This window comes from Denticeps clupeoides, chromosome 10, assembly GCF_900700375.1.
Source record: "Denticeps clupeoides chromosome 10, fDenClu1.1, whole genome shotgun sequence".
NCBI lineage: Eukaryota > Metazoa > Chordata > Actinopteri > Clupeiformes > Denticipitidae > Denticeps > Denticeps clupeoides.
Window position 1 is genome coordinate 460,996 of NC_041716.1, and position 18,344 is coordinate 479,339.

The 18,344-nt window shown below is 49.6% G+C and overlaps 3 protein-coding genes and 1 long non-coding RNA gene across 5 annotated transcripts; 2 read left to right on the forward strand and 2 right to left on the reverse strand.

Moving 5' to 3' along the window:
* The first annotated feature begins 3,948 nt into the window (after positions 1 to 3,948).
* Positions 3,949 to 4,808, forward strand: LOC114797718 (uncharacterized). The gene is made up of 4 exons (XR_003750973.1): positions 3,949 to 4,000; positions 4,458 to 4,490; positions 4,669 to 4,692; positions 4,768 to 4,808. It is a non-coding gene; the product is annotated as an uncharacterized LOC114797718 (long non-coding RNA).
* A 2,525-nt stretch (positions 4,809 to 7,333) lies between these two features.
* LOC114798693 (calcium/calmodulin-dependent protein kinase II inhibitor 1-like) lies at positions 7,334 to 8,676 on the reverse strand. The gene is made up of 2 exons (XM_028994599.1): positions 8,483 to 8,676; positions 7,334 to 7,769 (listed from the first exon to the last, which is right to left on the reverse strand). The coding sequence occupies exons 1-2, from the start codon at positions 8,637 to 8,639 to the stop codon at positions 7,699 to 7,701; spliced, it is 228 nt and encodes a 75-aa protein (XP_028850432.1). The 5' UTR covers positions 8,640 to 8,676; the 3' UTR covers positions 7,334 to 7,698.
* Positions 8,677 to 9,231: 555 nt separating this feature from the next.
* On the reverse strand, positions 9,232 to 13,884 carry LOC114798692 (mitochondrial ubiquitin ligase activator of NFKB 1-like). Of its 2 annotated transcripts, XM_028994598.1 has the most exons (5): positions 10,814 to 13,884; positions 10,591 to 10,733; positions 10,172 to 10,259; positions 9,974 to 10,094; positions 9,232 to 9,903 (listed from the first exon to the last, which is right to left on the reverse strand). In XM_028994598.1, the coding sequence occupies exons 2-5, from the start codon at positions 10,708 to 10,710 to the stop codon at positions 9,249 to 9,251; spliced, it is 984 nt and encodes a 327-aa protein (XP_028850431.1). In that variant the 5' UTR covers positions 10,711 to 10,733; positions 10,814 to 13,884; the 3' UTR covers positions 9,232 to 9,248. The 2 variants fall into 2 exon arrangements, with proteins under 2 accessions (XP_028850431.1, XP_028850430.1); XM_028994597.1 differs by having other exon boundaries at positions 10,591 to 13,884.
* A 738-nt stretch (positions 13,885 to 14,622) lies between these two features.
* On the forward strand, positions 14,623 to 16,849 carry LOC114798691 (protein FAM43B-like). The gene has a single exon (XM_028994596.1). It carries the CDS (start codon positions 14,756 to 14,758, stop codon positions 15,770 to 15,772), a length of 1,017 nt encoding a protein of 338 aa, XP_028850429.1. The 5' UTR covers positions 14,623 to 14,755; the 3' UTR covers positions 15,773 to 16,849.
* The last annotated feature ends 1,495 nt before the right edge of the window (positions 16,850 to 18,344 follow it).

Here is an 18,344-nt window from a genome sequence, read left to right on the forward strand (position 1 = left end):
GGGCCAGGTCAGGGAATATCTGCATAGGTGTAGAGTGGAACGTAAAGCTGCTGGCCTGAAAACCCTCTGGGCCCAATGATCTCAGCGCAGCTGAAAACCGACATTAAGGACGTAATAAACCAGGACGAACTGTAATGTCGTACTCACGTTTCAGGAAAGAACGGACCTGAGCGTGATGCATGATGGAGTTCCTACATCTCAGCAACAGTACCGGAGAAACTGAATTCTCAGCTGCGTATCTCTGGTCATTTGATATTACTTCCTCTACACTTTAAGAGTTGAGACGAGTTTAGAATAGTGATCCAACGCCACACTGCCTGTATTTTACACCTGGCCCGCAGAACACACGGTTTTTAAATATTTCACATTTTTATTATAAAAAAAAAAAAAGACCACAGAAGAATGAAAGTTCCTGATTCCACTAGTGAGTCTGGAGGATTCTGTTATGCTCATGACCGTCGCTGCTGTCGTCTCCATGGAAACGTGCTCTCACCGACGTTAACCAAATTCTTCACGATCTTATTGGAGTTATTGTTCCAGCATCTATGTTCATGTCTTCACGCAGACACCTTTAGAAAAAAGGCAGTTGGGCTTGATGACCGTCAATGTTGTAATAAGTTTTCTCAGAGGGATGACGTGATAAAGTAATAAATTAGTTGGGACATTTTGAAAAAGACAGGAATTATCCTTATTTCTACAGGGAATAAAAATCATTTTTAAACACTCCTTGGTCTGATGAGGGTGGGAACAGCAGACAGGATGTTAGTAGGGTGGTAGGAGCCTAGCAAGTAAACACACTCACATATAAACCGGAAGTTCCAGGTTCGAACCTCACTTACTACCATTGTGTCCCTGAGCATGTCTCAGGGACTGTCCCCCTGGTATGCAGTAAATGTAAATGGATATTTTATAAAGTTTAGTACGATGAAGTGAGCATTTATAAAGTAATTCTAAAGTTGTATAATTCTGAATATATTGTGCTTTATGTAAGAAAGGCTGCAGGAATTGGCCATCACACCCGACACTGGCAGCAAGGACCGCTGCGCCGTTGCCTCTGGACCTCTTTGGAAATTAAGAATCTCCTGGGACTGGCGGAGAGCAGGAGTCACCATGGCAACGGCGGGGAGATGAAATTATTTTGCTGTAATTAGCTGCATTCTATTGAATAAACCTGCATAACACACTCATCCAAACTACGGATGGTGGCCAAGGATCATATGTCATTATCATGACATTCAACATCACAGATTTCAGTAATATCAGTGATTTTTGCTTTAGCAATTAGTTATTAGCTATATTTGGCACTATTTATCATTATCACTTATCATTTTTTGTACATATCACAAAGTGATAAAAAGTGGATAAGAGTTAGGGTTAGGATTAGAACAATTGAGGAAATATCTTCAATGTTCTTCTGTTAAGAACGCTGTCTTCAGTTCTGCATCGATGTAAAGTTCTGAATCGCAAACCTCATGGACCTCAAACCAGTTCAAAGTGTCCCTCCATAAATTGCAGTTTTGCATACTATGACTGACCAGTGAGGATCATTCTTCTTTTGTCCAGGACAGCAATGGGCATCATGCACCGTTGGCAGGTGGTGACTAAGGTCACACAGGGCTAGGTGCCCAAAACCAGTCATTACAATTATCACACACACATTCGAATGGAATCAATCAACCATTCAACACATATATACTAAATTACGGGTTAAATTACTGAACATGTTGAACTACTGAACATATACACTGAATTACGGTTTGAACTACTGAACATGTTGAACTACTGAACATATACACTGAATTACAGGTTGAATTACTGAACATATACACTGAATTATGGTTTGATTTACCGAAAATAAACACTGAATTACGGGTTGAACTACTGAACATATACACTGAATTACGGGTTGAACTACTGAACATATATGCTGAATTACGGGTTAAATTACTGATCATATACACTGAATTACGGTTTGAACTACTGAACATGTTGAACTACTGAACATATACACTGAATTACAGGTTGAATTACTGAACATATACACTGAATTATGGTTTGATTTACCTAACATAAACACTGAATTACGGGTTGAACTACTGAACATATACACTGAATTACGGGTTGAACTACTGAACATATATGCTGAATTACGGGTTAAATTACTGAACATATACACTGAATTTCGGTTTGAACTACTGAACATATACACTGAATTACAGGTTGAATTACTGAACATGTTGAACTACTGAACATATACACTGAATTACGGTTTGATTTACTGCACATAAACACTGAATTACGGGTTGAACTACTGAACATATTGTCAGGATCCGGTCCGAAATGGGGGTTACTCCGGTCCAGGATCCGGACCGGAGTTTCATTGTTGTCATGTGTAATGTTCCCTAATCGTTCTCACCTGTGTTTAATTGTATAAAGCTGCCCTGTTCGTTTCTGTCCGCTGTCAGGTCTTTGAAGTTATGTTCCGTGTTCACCAGTGTCTACGTCTCGGATGTCTCCCCTGTCCTGTGATTCACCATTAAACCCCTGTTCCATGATGTCAGGTGAAAGCGTCCTTCGTTCCTCGTCACTCTTCGTCCTCCTCTCCGTTCACCCGCCGCGTCATGCCCGCATGGACGTGACACATATACACTGATTTATGGTTTGATTTACTGCACATAAACACTGAATTACGGGTTGAACTAGTGAACATAAACGCTGAATTACGGGTTGAATTACTGAACATATACGCTGAATTACGAGATAAACTACTGAACATATACACTGAATTATGGGTTGAATTACTGAACATATACACTGAATTATGGGTTGAATTACTGAACATATACGCTGAATTACGGGTTGAACTACTGAACATATACACTGAATTATGGGTTGAATTACTGAACATATAGGCTGAATTACGGTTTGAACTACTGAACATATACACTGAATTATGGGTTGAATTACTGAACATATACGCTGAATTACGGGTTGAACTACTGAACATATACACTGAATTATGGGTTGAATTACTGAACATATAGGCTGAATTACGGTTTGAACTACTGAACATATACACTGAATTACGGGTTGAACTAGTGAACATATACGCTGAATTACGGGTTGAATTACTGAACATATACACTGAATTACGGGTTGAATTACTCAACATATACACTGAATTACGGGTTGAACTACTGAACATATACACTAAATTATGGGTTGAATTATTGAACATTATACACTATTCATTTAAGCTGACGTTTACATTTACGTTGAATTTAATGTAATGTGAAGATACGGACATCGCAGTTTAAGCAGGCGGGGCTTGATCAGATCCTTCACATCACATGGTGGGGAGGGGCTGCATGTGACCCGTGAATCGGACTAGAAGTATAAAACGCTGGTTCTTCAAATCTCTGAACATGCTAGTACTGAATAATTATTATTAATGCAGTTAATATCCTGCTGTGTGTTTGGCTGCAGTACTGACAGTTTAAAATTAGACACTTAAATTCATTCAATAGGCCTGTGCTGCTGTTTTTTTTATATTTTAGGTGGTGGAGAACCACAGATCTACGTCGCACAATTCACTTTCATGTACTCCTGTTTTTTACTTTTTTTTTTTTTTTTACAAATTGCATATTTGTACTACTCCCTTCTGTTCGCTACAGATTGATATTCATATTTACATTCACATGCATTCGTTATAACCATTGCACAGTATTTCCATGCTGTCTTAAACTACATTTCCATACTTCATTGATTCCGAAGGAAAATTGGGGAAAATTGATTTAATCTCTTATGTTCTGCTGTACTTTATGTGGCTCACATGTGACTCGTCCCTTAAAGGGTTAAGTTCAGGACTGGGTCTCTGCTGCCCCTCCTTATTCACACCTAATATCAGGACACTGGTCCTGCGTGTCCAGAAGTGGCGGTGACAATGAGGACAGTTCTGGGTCTGAGTGTGGTGTGTATTGGTCTGGCAGCATGTCTGATGGTGAGTTTCTCTTTATGTTATTCAGATATTAAAATGAGCTTTTACTTCCTTTCTTCTCCTGCTTTCATTCTATTCCTGTGCTGTAACTCATTTGGAACTCATTCACAGCACGACTAGAAGTAAGTTGGTAATGTTCATGGGCTCCAAAAAAATGAGACACTGAGTGCCTCCTGAAGGATCGATAAGGAGCCGTGTAAAAAGCACATTATTTGGAAGATAATTGTTATTTTCCCTGTGGTTTTATATGCAGATGCAGCCGTTTATCTGAATTTACTAAATCGCTCATTTCCCATCCAGTTCTCCTAGAAACTTGTCAGATGTGAGAGGTTATGTTGCATTATGATGGGCTGAACACATCATTCATGAAGAAATAAGCACTTTTGAGAACTAAAACTCTAGACTGTGTATAATCTTGTATAACCACTTTACGGTAAAATTGATTCTTTTTCTTTCACAGCCCAGTGAGGCGAACGATAAAAAACCAGAGCAGGTCAGTATTTCAAATGATCTGTGAAAAGTGAAATTATCCATCCGTTCTTCAGGAAAATATGGAACTGTGACTCAGAATCAGAACCATAATCAATGACTGCAAATATCGGAATATTAAATACCATAATCGATAAAAAGGAGGCAAATGCAGATGCCTAACCTGCTGTTTTTTTTTACAGGAGAAAGAAAATGAGCAGAGGAGGGTGTGTAACGTGAAATATTATTTTTCTATTTTTAAATAAAATTGTCATAAATTTGCATATTCCTCGTCCCCACAGCGCATCGGGGTCATCCACCCACTGGAGGGACCCAGGAGAAAGGTTTGCATTTTTAATCTCTTCTGTGTTGTAATAAGTACTAGCGAGCCGCTCTTTTCTCCGGACAGGGCCTCGGGATCCCGCACCCCCTGGACGGAGGCGACGCCCCGCTGAAGGTCTGCCTCCCTGGCGCATTAATAACTGCGGTGTGTTGCGGACGTGGCGATAACCCGGTCCCCTTGATTCCAGGGGCCGGTGGCGAGATGCTGCAGCCTCTGCGAAGCGCTGCTGGAGTACGTGGTCAAGCGAATACCCTCCAATGGCTCCGAACCCGCCGTACGTGCATTCGCAGAGATATACGGAGCATTTCTAGCGTTCCAGACGATTGCGGCCGTTTCGTTTTCATGCTTTTTAAATCCATCCTCAGGCCCACTTGGCGAGCGTGCTGGATGCGGCCTGCGGCGACCTCAACGTCCCTCGACTGAACTGCACTCAGCTCGCCCGCCGCTTCCTTCCTACGGACCAGGTGACGAACAATCGACAATCTGTGCGCCGGGCCGGGAGTCAATTCCACCGTTCCTCACGCGAAAACCGTCCTTTTCCGCAGGAGCCGACGCCCGCGGCCTGAGGCCTCGGTCGGAAGACGACGCCCCCGTTATGCGTTTATAAAAACCACGTAACGCTACGAACTGTGTGTGTGTGTGTGCGTCTTTCACCGCGCAGAATCCCTACGATGCCGCCGTGGTGCAGGTCGGACAGTCCGGGACTCTGTCCTGTTTGGTTAACCCCGCGTGGGCGTCCGGGACAACGTCCGGCTAAAACACGGACCGAGTGATGATTAAATTGTGACGGGAAACTACTCAAAAAAACCTTTTTATCCGGGAAACTGGTTTATAGGAATTCTGGTGATCCGGACACTCGGCCGTTTGAAAGATAACAAATTCTTCATTTTTCACACCATCCCTTTTTGGACCAAGAAGCTGCGTGGACAAGCAACACGTGCGGCTCTGAAAAATAGTTTATTCTTTATTTCACGTTATTTTACTCTCCAGAAAAAGATAGTACGGATATTGGATTCGACTCGATTAATAAGATCCGTTTACCATGATTTTGTATGTATGGAAGTTCCATCTTGTAGTGACAGGGACAGTCCCCCTGGAGACACTCAGGGTTAAGTGTCCTGCTCAGGGACACCTTTTATGAAGTGGTATTTGATCTGTTTCTTCTCCAACACATCACTTCATCTCCAGTATCAGAACGTACCACGATACGGACCACATCTCCACATCCTGGGCAGGAAAGATTCATTTATGGGGACAGTAAAAGAAAACCGAGGTTCGGAGCCCCACTGTGACGAAGGTGGAATTGAGGTGACAGTGAGTAGTTGTCACGTGTGACACGGTGAATCGTGTCCCCTGTATTTAACTGTGTGTGTGGGGACGCTACCTTCGTCATTCAAACACACGTCCCACGTCCCTCTCACAAACCTACAGCATAGAACAATTCACCCACATGGAGAACCGGTGAAGGACCTTCACTTCATGCTTGTGAGAGGAATTTAATTATCTTTTCATTTCCTAATTAAATAGATAAGTAATGACTATATAGAGTAAGGTGGATGAGTTCATGTTTTTTTTATAGATTTTTATAAAAGCTGACAACAGAGCATCTTCTTCTGATTAATGTTCTCCACCAGGATGAGGGAAAGTTGATATGATGTTCTGGATCGATCTCCACCAGTTCACCAAACGTTCTAATCCAGAACCACCTCACGGGGATTCAAATCTTCTCACTCCAAGCGCCTCCTACAGATCGTGGGATAAGTAGGACAGCGCTCTGCAACCGGAGGTTTCCATAGCAACAGTCGGTGAACTTCTCGTTTCTGAGTCTTCAGTGCAGGAAGGAGAAGCAAAAACAACCTCCAGTGGAGCTCGGCAGAGGGACAAATTCCGTGTTTACGCACAAAGTTCATACCGAGGGGACACCTGAGGCCCGCCGAGGTTCACCAGGACCGAGCCAGGCGCCGTCCACGCTCCAAGCCAGCTGTTGCCATGGCAGCCACTCTCACATCTGTGGAGCCGCACTCACGCCAAATGGCATTATGGGCCGTGGATCACCTGCCCCGCCCGCACCTCAAACACGTGCTCTACACACAGACACGTGGCGGAGAACCTGTCCAAAGTTCTACTGAGAGGAGTGTCACCGCGGCCATTGACCCAGCAAACACAGAGGCCGAGGTTGACGGGACGTCTTCTAGAACGTTCTGGGACACAGAGGACTGCAGAGCTACAGTCACACGTCGGAATCATCTGGCAGAACAGCTTCAGCGATGGAACCGCCCATAAGATCAGCCGAGATGCTCAGTGCAGCTCCTGGTCCAACATCCAGATGTTCTCAACTTTTTGCAGTGATTCTTCTTGCAAAAGGAACTTGAAGCAAAGCACCGGCAGCGAAACCTTCAAAAGCGGTGACTTCCTTCCGTTCCCCCTTTTAAACCCTTCTTCTGGTGGGAACGCTGGTCTGATGTCCTCACGTGGCCCTCAGGAGCCCTCAAAGTTCACACATTCCACACACGTACACACAGGCGCACTGCAAAACACCAGATTTATTCACATTTTCATTGCCAGGACCACTTTAAAACAGGCACTGGAGCCCGATTCATGCGACAGTTAGAGGAGCACCCCGGAAAACGGCGGGGCGCCGCCCGTTCCGGAGGACGAGCAGGAGAAGCCCGGGAGAAGCCAAAAGAACGTTTCATTCTGCACAAAACAGCGAGCAACGTCCACCATGCAAAACACAGATGCCGGTCGGAACCGGGAGAGAGCGGTGGTGCCGGGCACGTTCCTGCACGTTCCTGATGCTGCCATCCGTCCATGGCGCAGTCAAAGCGGGACGTCCCCGTCCTCCACCCTGCTGTCACGTTCCCCTTCCCGCCGCCGCCTCGGCGAGGTCCTAGTCTCCGGGCGGGGCTTCGGCCGGCGTTCCTTCCAGAACCTCGTCGATCCGGTCGTCCTCCACCACCACTGGAAAAAGGTTCAAGAGGAACATTTACCCGCAGAACTTGTCCCACCTCCTCACACCTGCAGACGCAGACACGCGGCTTCATTATCCTGATCAACAGAAGTCATATAAAGTATTTTACCAGGTGCTGGAAACCAGCGTAAAACAGCGATCGGGGACAGAGACGCAACACAGAGAGGACGAGGACCAACACTACACACAACTTTCACTTTCACTTCCAACCACTCATTTACATTTACGCCATTTACCACACGCCCTCATCCAGAGTAGCTATGGGAACAGTCCCCCCCTGGGGACACTCGGGGTTAAGTGTCCTGCTCAGGGACACGATGGTAGTAAGTGGGGTTTGAACCTGGGTCTTCTGGTTTATAGGCGAGTGTGGTACCCACTAGGCCACCGCCACCCTGGACTCAATCGTCCCCCCAGAATTTTTGCACAAAATCTTCTCTTTTTACTCTTGTGAAAAAAATTTTATTTTTCATTTTATACTTTGACTTCACTCATTTGCACACCTTCACCCCACCTGTTACACATTTTATGTTAGACATAAAAGTGTAATATTTGGTTGTTTGCAATATTTGCACATTGGTTCATTGTTACTTGCGATATTTGCAATATTGAGGTCTGTACAGTCGTTAAAGCATCTCACTGCTGATCCTACCGTGCACGACTGTGTACGTGACATAAAGATTTGAAGTAATTTATTTTATTCTACCTCTCTTGCTCCTGCCAATCTCCCCCAGTTTCGGGGCTCTCTTCTTCTTCTTCTTCTCCTCCTCCTCCATGTTCTCGCCGTCGACCTGCGCGTCCAGCTCTCCATCCTCCCCGTAACCGCGGATGTCCTCCTCGCCGCGGGGCACAACTTCGGACATGACGACGCTTCGACTCGGCTGCGGTCGACCGACCGACCACGGCGGCGCGCGCGGGCGCGGGCGCGCGCTCCGGTTCCGGCGATCGGCCTCGGGTCCATGTGGCGTTTACATCCGGGCTATACACACACACACACACACACACACACACACACACACACAAACACGCGCCCGCTGCGAGACTCTGAATATTCACCCAGGGCCACGCCCCCTCGACCACCTTCACGCGGGAAATCTCCCGCGCTTCAATTAAGCGCCGACGCGAGGCTGCGCGCTGATTGGCCGGATTCAATTAGTCGAGGGAGGGGGGGGTGCGTGCTGCTGATTGGCCCGCGTCGGTTAATTGACGAGCCTGATCCCGATTGGTCCGGGTCCGTCGGCTACGTTACCGTAATGAAGGTGTGGCGTGGAGACGCGCAGCGCCCCCTGCTGGCAGCACATCATACATACTCGACATGTTGATCACGGATTTATTTTCACCAACATCCTGCAGAGAAACTCTTCTCCAGAACAACCGGAAGTTTGATTGGCGCATGTCATGAACTCGAGTTCAGGTTTAAGTAAACGTGTTAGAATAAAAGGCGGCGTGCTACGCGGTTTATATACGCCACTTCAGCTGTTGTACAGCGCCACCACCCTGTCCACGGCGGCCCTGCAGATGGGGCACCTCTTGGGCTGCGGCAGGGCGCGGTAGCACTCCTCGCAGGAGCAGACGTGGCCGCAGTGGAGGAAGACGCAGGCGCGGCGGCGGCTCAGGCAGACGGCGCAGGCGTCCCCGCCGAGCCGCGCCAGGGCCCGCCGGTCCCGGCCCCGCCTCCACAGGACGTAGGCCAGCGCGCCGCAGGCCGCCAGGCCGCACGCCAGCGCCAGCAGCCCCCAGGCGCGGGCGCCGCGCCGCTGCTTCGCCAGGAGGGCGTCGTAGCTCCGCCGGCTCAGGAAGTAGCGCAGGTCCTGCTTGGGCGGCCGCAGCTGGACCGCGTCGCGGTCCAGGACCAGCTCCCCCACCGCCGTCACGCTGTCCCCCACACGCAGCATCTCCTCCGTCTCCTGGACGCCCCGGGGCCGCTCGCCGCTGAGGAAGTGGCCGATGGCGTTGGTGAGGGAGCGGACGGCGGGGTGGAACTTCTCGTACGTGGTCTCCAGGTCCAGCTCGGCGGCGTCCAGCGGCCGGACCACGCGCACCGTGGTGGCCACGCCGTCGTCGTGGGACGCCAGGTCGAACGGGACGGTGTTGGTGCGCTGGTGGATGATCTTCTCGCAGTCGTTCCTGGATGGCGAATACGACGCGCCGGTTACGGACGGCTCGAACCGGAAAAGTTGCATCATGAAGAACATACCACAGATGGGTGGTGCGGTTCCACACCATCGTCTTCTCCCTCAGGGTCAACCTCTCCATCACTCCCTTGCAGTTGTCCACGAACTGGCTGCTCAGCGGTTCCTTCGCCGACCGCACCACGCCTACGAATTCAGAGAAGCAGGAGGACGCGGTTAAAGTTGCGACCGACCGCCGGGAGGCGGCGGGGGCTCCAGCAGACCTTCAATAACCGCGTAGGGGACACACTTCCCGGGCGACTCGCTCAGCAGGCCGCGCAGGTCCTGGCTGATGGACACCTTGGTGGCTTCCTGTGGACGTAACGGTCACATGTCACGCAGGGCCGGTGGCGCGATGGACAATGTCTGGCTACGGATCAGAAGATTCCAGGTTGGTGGTTTTGTGCTCTTTGGATCATCTATGGGGCAGCGGTGGCCTAGCCTGGTTGCCGGTTCGAATCCCACTGATGAAGGTCCCCGGGCGCCTGTCATGGTGCCCACTGTCACCAAGGGTGATGGGTAAATACAGAGGACACGTGTCACCGTGTCACCGTGTGCTGCGCTGCGGCGTGTCACGTCGCTTTTTATTTGTTAAACGCGTGACGTGGCGGACTGGTGACGAGTGTGCGTGTGTCGCCGTCACCTGCAGCGCGGCGGCCGCGGCCGACCTCCTCCGGTAGACGGAGAAGAGCAGCGCCGTCAGGGCCGAGCTGGTGCCCAGCAGCAGCAGCTGCGCGACGGACGCCTTCCCGTCGGGGTCCATCCCCGCTTCCCGCCGCGGACCGTCTGGGGGACACGACAAACTTATTCATCACTTCCCAACTTTTAGAACCGGAGCGGAGTCCGAGAGACCCAGACCGACCAACCTTGTTCTCAACTCGGAAAAGCAGACGGCGACGTCGGCAGCGTCGCACCAGCGAGCGTTTTAAAACAGTGACGTCATCGCGCACGTCACGCAAAACGGCTCAGGAAACCACAAACCGTCCAGAGTAAATATGGCAGGAAACGTAAATGGATATTGAGAAAGAAATAGCATTCTTTGCTTGTTTGTTGGCGTGTTCTCCGCGAAAGAAAACGTTTTCAGCGTGTGCAAAACTACAAATCCCAGACCTCCGTCAGACATACGTCACTTCCGCTTAAAGACGCGTTTACGCCCAGTGTCCAGCAGGTGGAAACGTTGAGCTGCGTCTCGACGTAATTTCAATAACCGCACCAAAGGACAAAAATGTCATTTTGCCATCAGTTGCTCTGACTTTTGCGATATTTGTGATCATAATTACTTAAAGCCAAGGCCAGGCTCTTCTGAGCATTATTATTATTATTACCTCTGTGGCATTTATATCAATATGAGGTTATATGAGCGCTAACAAGTTAATAAGAACAAAACCTTCCCTTCCTTTTAGATTTATGGCGTGTACTCTTGGGAAATGAGTTCACCTCTCACAACAAGGGCGGATTTGCTAATTTATCTGATTAATATGAAGGTGAGCCAGAGGTCATGATCCAATCTGAACAAGAGCCCAGTGAACCATTCCTGATGCATACAAAACAGCGTGGGCATAAATTAAAAAGGCGCTTTAGCGTGATGTAAACCTTGCGGTTGTCAAGCTTGTCTTCAGCTTGCATTATTCCATACTGTTCAGTTCATAAAGAGGAACCTGCTGTAATGTTTTCCGTGACTTTAATGCACTTTTACATTTTACATTTGTGGCGTTTACCAGACGCCCTTTTCCAGAGCAACTTACAGTCAGTAGTTACAGGAACAGTCCCCCCTTGGAGACACTCAGGGTTAAGTGTCCTGCTCAGGGACACAATGGTAGTAAGTGGGGTTTGAACCTGGGTCTTCTGGTTCACAGGCATTTGTGGAGGTCAGTGCTGGGAGTAGGATGATGGCTGAGATGTCAGCCTGGGGACCGCAAACGGATCCACATGTTTCTGAACATAATGAAGGACTCTCGCCACCCCTCACATGCCCGGTTCTCCCTCCTACCGTCTGGCAGACGGTTCCACAGCATCAGAACTGTAACTGCCAGATGCTGCAAGAGCTCTCGATGCTCTCAATGCACCACCATCAACCTACAAACTCGACAAAAATACACTTCCAGCCTAATGCACCTGCACTTCGCTCATCTCTGCTCTTTTTGTACATGTTTGTCTTGTGTGTCCTGTTTGAAATATCCAACTTATCCACTTACAAGCGTCCTGCATGATGTTGTCCAGTTACGTCCCGTTCGACCCTCCGTCAGGCAGGTGTGTGGTGTTAATAACGGGACTCAGCACTTTTTAATGAAAAAACTCACCGGCGCTCCCTCCTCATAACCAATTCACACGACATCCTGTTGTCATGGAGATGAGCCGAGACGATGTTGGGTAACAATCCGAGGAGGCTAATTATCGCCTCCGCTCTCCAGACCTCCACCAGGTCCCACCTCACCCTCTCCTGACCCGGACCTCTTCCCTTCATCAGGATGTGGTGGCCTCTGCTTTGAAAATCCAGTTCACATCTTTAATATGCATGTGGTTAAAAATGCATTTTAAATATGAAATGAAGAGGTTTCCTGGTATGAATCATGTACACATACTCTAGTACTTAATTAATAAGTGACATGACATGATTAATCAGCTCAAAACAAGGCTGGGCTCCTGTACTGTGGAGCACATGCTTTCAGTATGTGCATTATGAAGAATGATGAATAGATTTTCACGCAGTAAATCCTTTTTCGGGTCTGATTAAGGACATCGAGGTCTCATCCAATCACCGACGGCGTTCCGGAGAACACCGTTACATAAGATGGGAATTCGGTTCCATCGTTACTTCTACAGTGCAAATAAATAAAAGCCGGCGTCTGTCAGGGACACGCCAGCAGGGCTAAGGGATATTAAAATGGAGCCGTCTCGCTGTGGGGTGGGGATCAGAACCTGAAAAAAAGGGTGAAGCTTTTTGGCTCCGGCTTTTTTTTGTATGAACTCGTCCCCCGGGCTCTCATTACAGACACCTTAAAGTGCTGTAGGCATCACCCCGGGGCGAGGAGTCAGTGCACCCCTCCTCCCCACGATCAATACCGCCCCGTCCACACCGTAAATCATCTACAGTCCTGCGGGCAGCAGTGCACAAGCACAAAAATACGTATCATCGTGCGTTCATTCGAACTGCCGGATCGTGGCGTTAAAACGAAGAGGATGCGAAGCCTGGTCTGCACGCCGGTAAATCGCCACGTGGAAGAGGAAGAGAGGAGAAAGGCCCGGAATCAACCAGCCTGCCCTGTCCGCGCATGAAGTATGGAGCACAAAATGCACCATGCTCATCTCCAGGTGACCCCGCCTCGTCGTCCTTTCCCCCCCACGCCGAGCATCGCCGGCATCCGTTTCCATGGCAATGGTCTCGCATCCAGCGGCAAGGAGTAATGAACCACGTCCCTGCACATAATAGGCCTTTGTAATCTTCCGGGAGTCGGACAGCGTTAATTACCCGGGAAAGGCGGAGACTCCACCTCGGTTCCCCCCCTAAAAAAGTTAATACCCAGAATCCTATTCAGGAGCGTCGTCCTTATCGTCAGCTCATTCGTGCATACAGCACAACGCTGGCCATTAAAAAGGGGTCCGCTTCCACTTTTCCGATTTATTGGACCACTCCTGAACAGCCCGATGAAAGAGATTCCAAGTGATTTAAGGAGGTTGCGTGCGGCATTACGGCGTACGAGTGAGAAAACGTAATCAGAGATGATGACGACCCCTGCGGCCGCAGAGGTCAGCTTCCCTTTCAGGACACGTGCGGAAACCCTCCTGCAAATTAGAAGAGAGGAAGAAGAAGACCTGTTTCGTATTCTGCCGGCGCAGCCGGTGCCGCGAGGTTTTATTCATGCCTGCGGTGCAGAGCCTCCGTTCTCCAACGGAATAAATAAAAACGTAAAAGGATATAAAAACTGCGACCATGACCATCGCAAACGAGACATTTATGTAACGGGGACCCATTTTGGTGCAGTTTAATAAAATCTGTGGTTTGTACTTATTTCTGACATCTAGAAGATGAAGTTTAACGATTTCAGGAACAACATTTAAAAGGGGAGGAGCCTGTAGGCATGAGTGACAACTCCCACACACCCGACTATTTAACCCCCCCTGTCAATACGTGACACGCCCAGGTGTACATCTCCTCCCTTTCTCCTCCGTTGGTACACAGGCGTGGCCACGCCCACTTCCAGCACCAACATTAAGGTTATCAGGCGCTTTAGTTCAGGACTTCTGATGGCTGCCATCAGATAAGTTGTCCCCCGCGTATTCACGAAGCACCAGGACGACCCACCCCTGAGTCTCCGTATGAAGAGCTCGTCTCAGCTGTCAGGGTTCCTGTGGCCTGCTGGAGGCGGAGAGAAAAATGCTCCTTCCTCATATGCGTTTATCACAATCAAAATGCAAATGAGACAGATAGGAGAATATTCTAAATCTCAAAATGCATTCAAAACGCAGAAATGCTACCTTCTGAAGAGTATCTTCATTTAAAGAGACATTTTTGTTGGGTTGGAAGAAGTGAAGGTTAAACCTTTTTGAATTTGCCATATTCGAACGTACTGAGAACGCACTTCCAGAATCTTCATCTGAATTTCATATTTGCCTTCTGGAGATGATGTGAGCGTTTGTGTGTTTACGCCCTTTACGACCTTTCAGTATCCCAGAATCCCCAGGGGCGTCTGCGAGGGCTGAGTCTGCTCTGGGATCAGCACTTTGACGGCGGAGCGGAGGGATGAAAGAGTTAAGCGGGGGATGCTGAGGCGCCCGGCTGCGCTCCAAGCAGCGCTCAGCTTTCAGCGATGCGGCCAGACGAGAGCGGAGCGAGGGAGGAGGGAGGCGGAGCCATCGGCTCGCCGCTCTCAGTCTCTCTCCGGCACTCAGTCTCTTCCTCTCCACCCTGCTCCACCCTCCGGTCGGCGATGCTGCCCTGGCGGAAGAGCAAGTTCGTCCTGGTGGAAGACGAAGCCGCGAGCAAGCCCAAGAGTCCGGGCGCCGGCCTGACCTGCCACGCCCTCCTGAGCTCCCTGCTGCACTCCTGCCCCTACCTGCTGCCCGACTGCCCCCTCCGCTGGCTGGGCGGAGTCTTCCGGAGCCGGCGGCACAAGGTGGAGCTGAACCGGGACCAGCCGGTCTACAGCGTGCGCTACCTGGGCAGCGCCGTCACCATCGCGGCCAAGGGGGACGGCTGCACCCAGGACGCGGTGGCCAAGATCTGGGCGCGGAGCGACTACGGCGAGCAGAGCGTCAAGACCAAGCTGAGCGTGGGGCCGCACGGGGTCCGCGTGGGCAAGACGCCCGGCCACCTCTACTCCCTCAACCGCGTCACCTACTGCGCCGCCGACCCCCACCGGCCCAAGATCTTCGCCTGGATCTACCGGCACCAGGTGAAGAACAAGGCGGTGGTGCTGCGCTGCCACGCCGTCCTGCTGGCCAGGGCGGAGAAGGCCCGCGCCCTCGCCGCCAGCCTCCTGCAGAACGCCGCCGCCGCCCTCAGCGAGTTCAGGAGGCTGAAGAGGCGGAGCGACTTCCGCCACTGCCGCCAGCAGCTGCTGGGCGAGGGCGCGGTGCCCCTCGTCCCCCTGCGCCGCCTCCTCAACGGACAGTGCCACTACCGGCCGCCCGACGACAGGCCCAGCGCCGCCGGCCGCCTGTGCCCCATCGCCGAGGAGGAGGAGGAGGAGGAAGAGGAACCCGGGAGGGACCTCAGCTGCTCGGACAACGGACGCTCCTGTGAGGCGACCCCTGACCCCGCCACGCCCCCTTTCCCGCCGCCGGGAAGCTGCGGCAGGATTTTAAAAACTGCCGGTTCTATTTGACATGGTAAAGAGAACAGGACGCTGTCACCTTTCCCCAGAGTTCCTGCCACGTTCCCGTTCCTCTGCGGCACGAAGGTTCCCTCTCCGATTCCGAGTCTCCTCCACGCGGACGAGGAGATTGACAGGCTGGAGGCCTGAGATGGGCAATTAATCCTCAGACTGACCCGCCAAGGAAATTCATTTACCTCCAAATCAAAAAGCTGCATAAGCAACACCAACAGGAGCCTAAAGATTGACGTGATCAACAAAGAAAACTGTCCAAGGTTCCATCCAAGGTTCCGTCCACGGTTCCATCCTGTGTGGCGGAAGTTCTCTAAGTTACGTTGATCTCCAGGAAAATGATCTGTATTTCCCGTCATGGTGGAGATGATCTGACGAGAGTGTAAACGTGCTCCCCTGACGGAGAACGGCGTGTTCCTGTCCCGTCAACACGGCGGCCGTCTGTTCCGCGTTCCGCCTGCGGAACCCAGCAACCAGCAGCTCATCACACAGCATCTACACAACCTGGAGGGGAACAGGGAGTTTTATTTTGGGAACATCGCGTCTGTTATCCTGCCTGCACACACACACACACACACACACACACACCAGCGTGACGCCTGAAGATGTTCCTGTCACTCGCTGGCAGAGGAGCTAAATAATGTGACTCCAGGACGCCGGACAGGGCGGGAGTCACGTCAGCGGCGCCGTTAATCGTTTCTGTCAGGAGACCCTGAAGACGGGAGACTTGTTCTGCACTCGCTCGTTTATTCTGAGTGTGTGTGAGTGTGTGTGAGCGCTCCATTTGTATTCCGCGCTTGTGTTCAGCCCTGCGGGGTGCGGTGTTATTAGCCGGAGGCGCTGGGATCCCTCCCCGGGTCCAATCAGGGCATCATCATCATCACCGCGCCGGTTTCTAATTTCAGAAGAGCAGATTCCTGCAGGGGCAGCGACGCCACCGAGCCGTCGGAACGATCCCATAAAAACATTACTAGCGCGGTGTGAAGATTTTCAAGCTCAGGCCCGTAATGTCCTCTGGTGTTCGGAAGTTATGCAACAGCATCGTAAATAAAGGCCGGCAAAGCCACCGTCCCTGAATCAGCAGAGTAACGTCGTCTCCTTGATTAGCAGCACAGAGCCAAGATCAAACCTGATGAACGCAGAACATCACACAGACCTCCACAGCTGCCTCGGACTTGCAAGTGAAGGCCATGAATGCAGTAAAACATTATATACTCATAAAACAGTAGTAGTACAGGACTTGGTAGTGATGGTTTTAGCTACAGGACTGGGGGGTTTGATAGTTATTATTGTAGTTACAATAATAACTATCATTACAGGTTGATAGTAATTATTATATTTACAGGACTGGGGGGTTGATAGTGATTATTGTAGTTATGGGACTATGGGGCTTGATAGTGATGATTGTAGTTACAGGACTGGGGGTTAATAGTGATGATTGTAGTTACCGGACTGGGGGGTTTGATAGTGATTATTATAGTTACAGGACTGGGGGTTAATAGTGATGATTGTAGTTACAGGACTGGGGGGTTTGATAGTGATTATTATAGTTACAGGACTGGGGGTTAATAGTGATGATTGTAGTTACCGGACTGGGGGGTTTGATAGTGATTATTATAGTTACAGGACTGGGGGTTAATAGTGATGATTGTAGTTACCGGACTGGGGGGTTTGATAGTGATTATTATAGTTACAGGACTGGGGGTTTGACAGTGATGATTGTAGTTACAGGACTGGGGGGGTCTGATAGTGATTATTGTAGTTACAGAACTGGGGGTTTGATAGTGATTATTGTAGTTACAGAACTGGGGGGTTTGATAGTGATTGTTGTAGTTACAGGACTGGGGGGGTTCATAGTAATTATTGTATTTACAGGACTGGAGGTTTGATATTGATGATTGTAGTTACAGTACTGGGGGGGTTGACAGTGATGATTGTAGTTACAGGACTGGGGGGGTTGATAGTGATTTTTGCATTTACAGGACTGGGGGGTTGATAGTGATTATTGTAGTTGCGGGACTAGGGGGGTTGATAGTGATTATCGTAGTTACAGGACTGGGGGTTGAAAGTGCTGATTGTAGTTGAGGGACTAGGGGGTTTGATAGTGATGATTGTAGTTGCGAGACTGGGGGGTTTGATAGTGATTATTGTAGTTGCAGGATTGGGGGGTTTGATAGTGATGATTGTAGTTGCGGGACTGGGGTGGTTGATAGTAATTATTGTAGTTGCGGGACTGGGGGGGTGGTAGTGATGATTGTAGTTACTGAACTGGGGGGTTGATAGTAATTATTGTAGTTGCGGGACTGGGGGGTTGATAGTGATTATTGTAGTTGTGGGACGGGGGGTTTAATAGTGATGATAATAGTCCCTGGCCTCAGGGGGTTGCTACTGAAGATTATAGTTGCGGGCTGGACTGGAGGGGTGGAGGGGTTTTCAAATTAAAGATCCTAGTTGGGGGTGGGGGTTTGGTAGAAAGAATACCAACATTTTCACGACAGAACTTCATGTGAACATGAAGTTCTGTCGTGAAGATGTTGGTATTCTAGATGGTTCCTTCCTTTTCCCTGGCAGT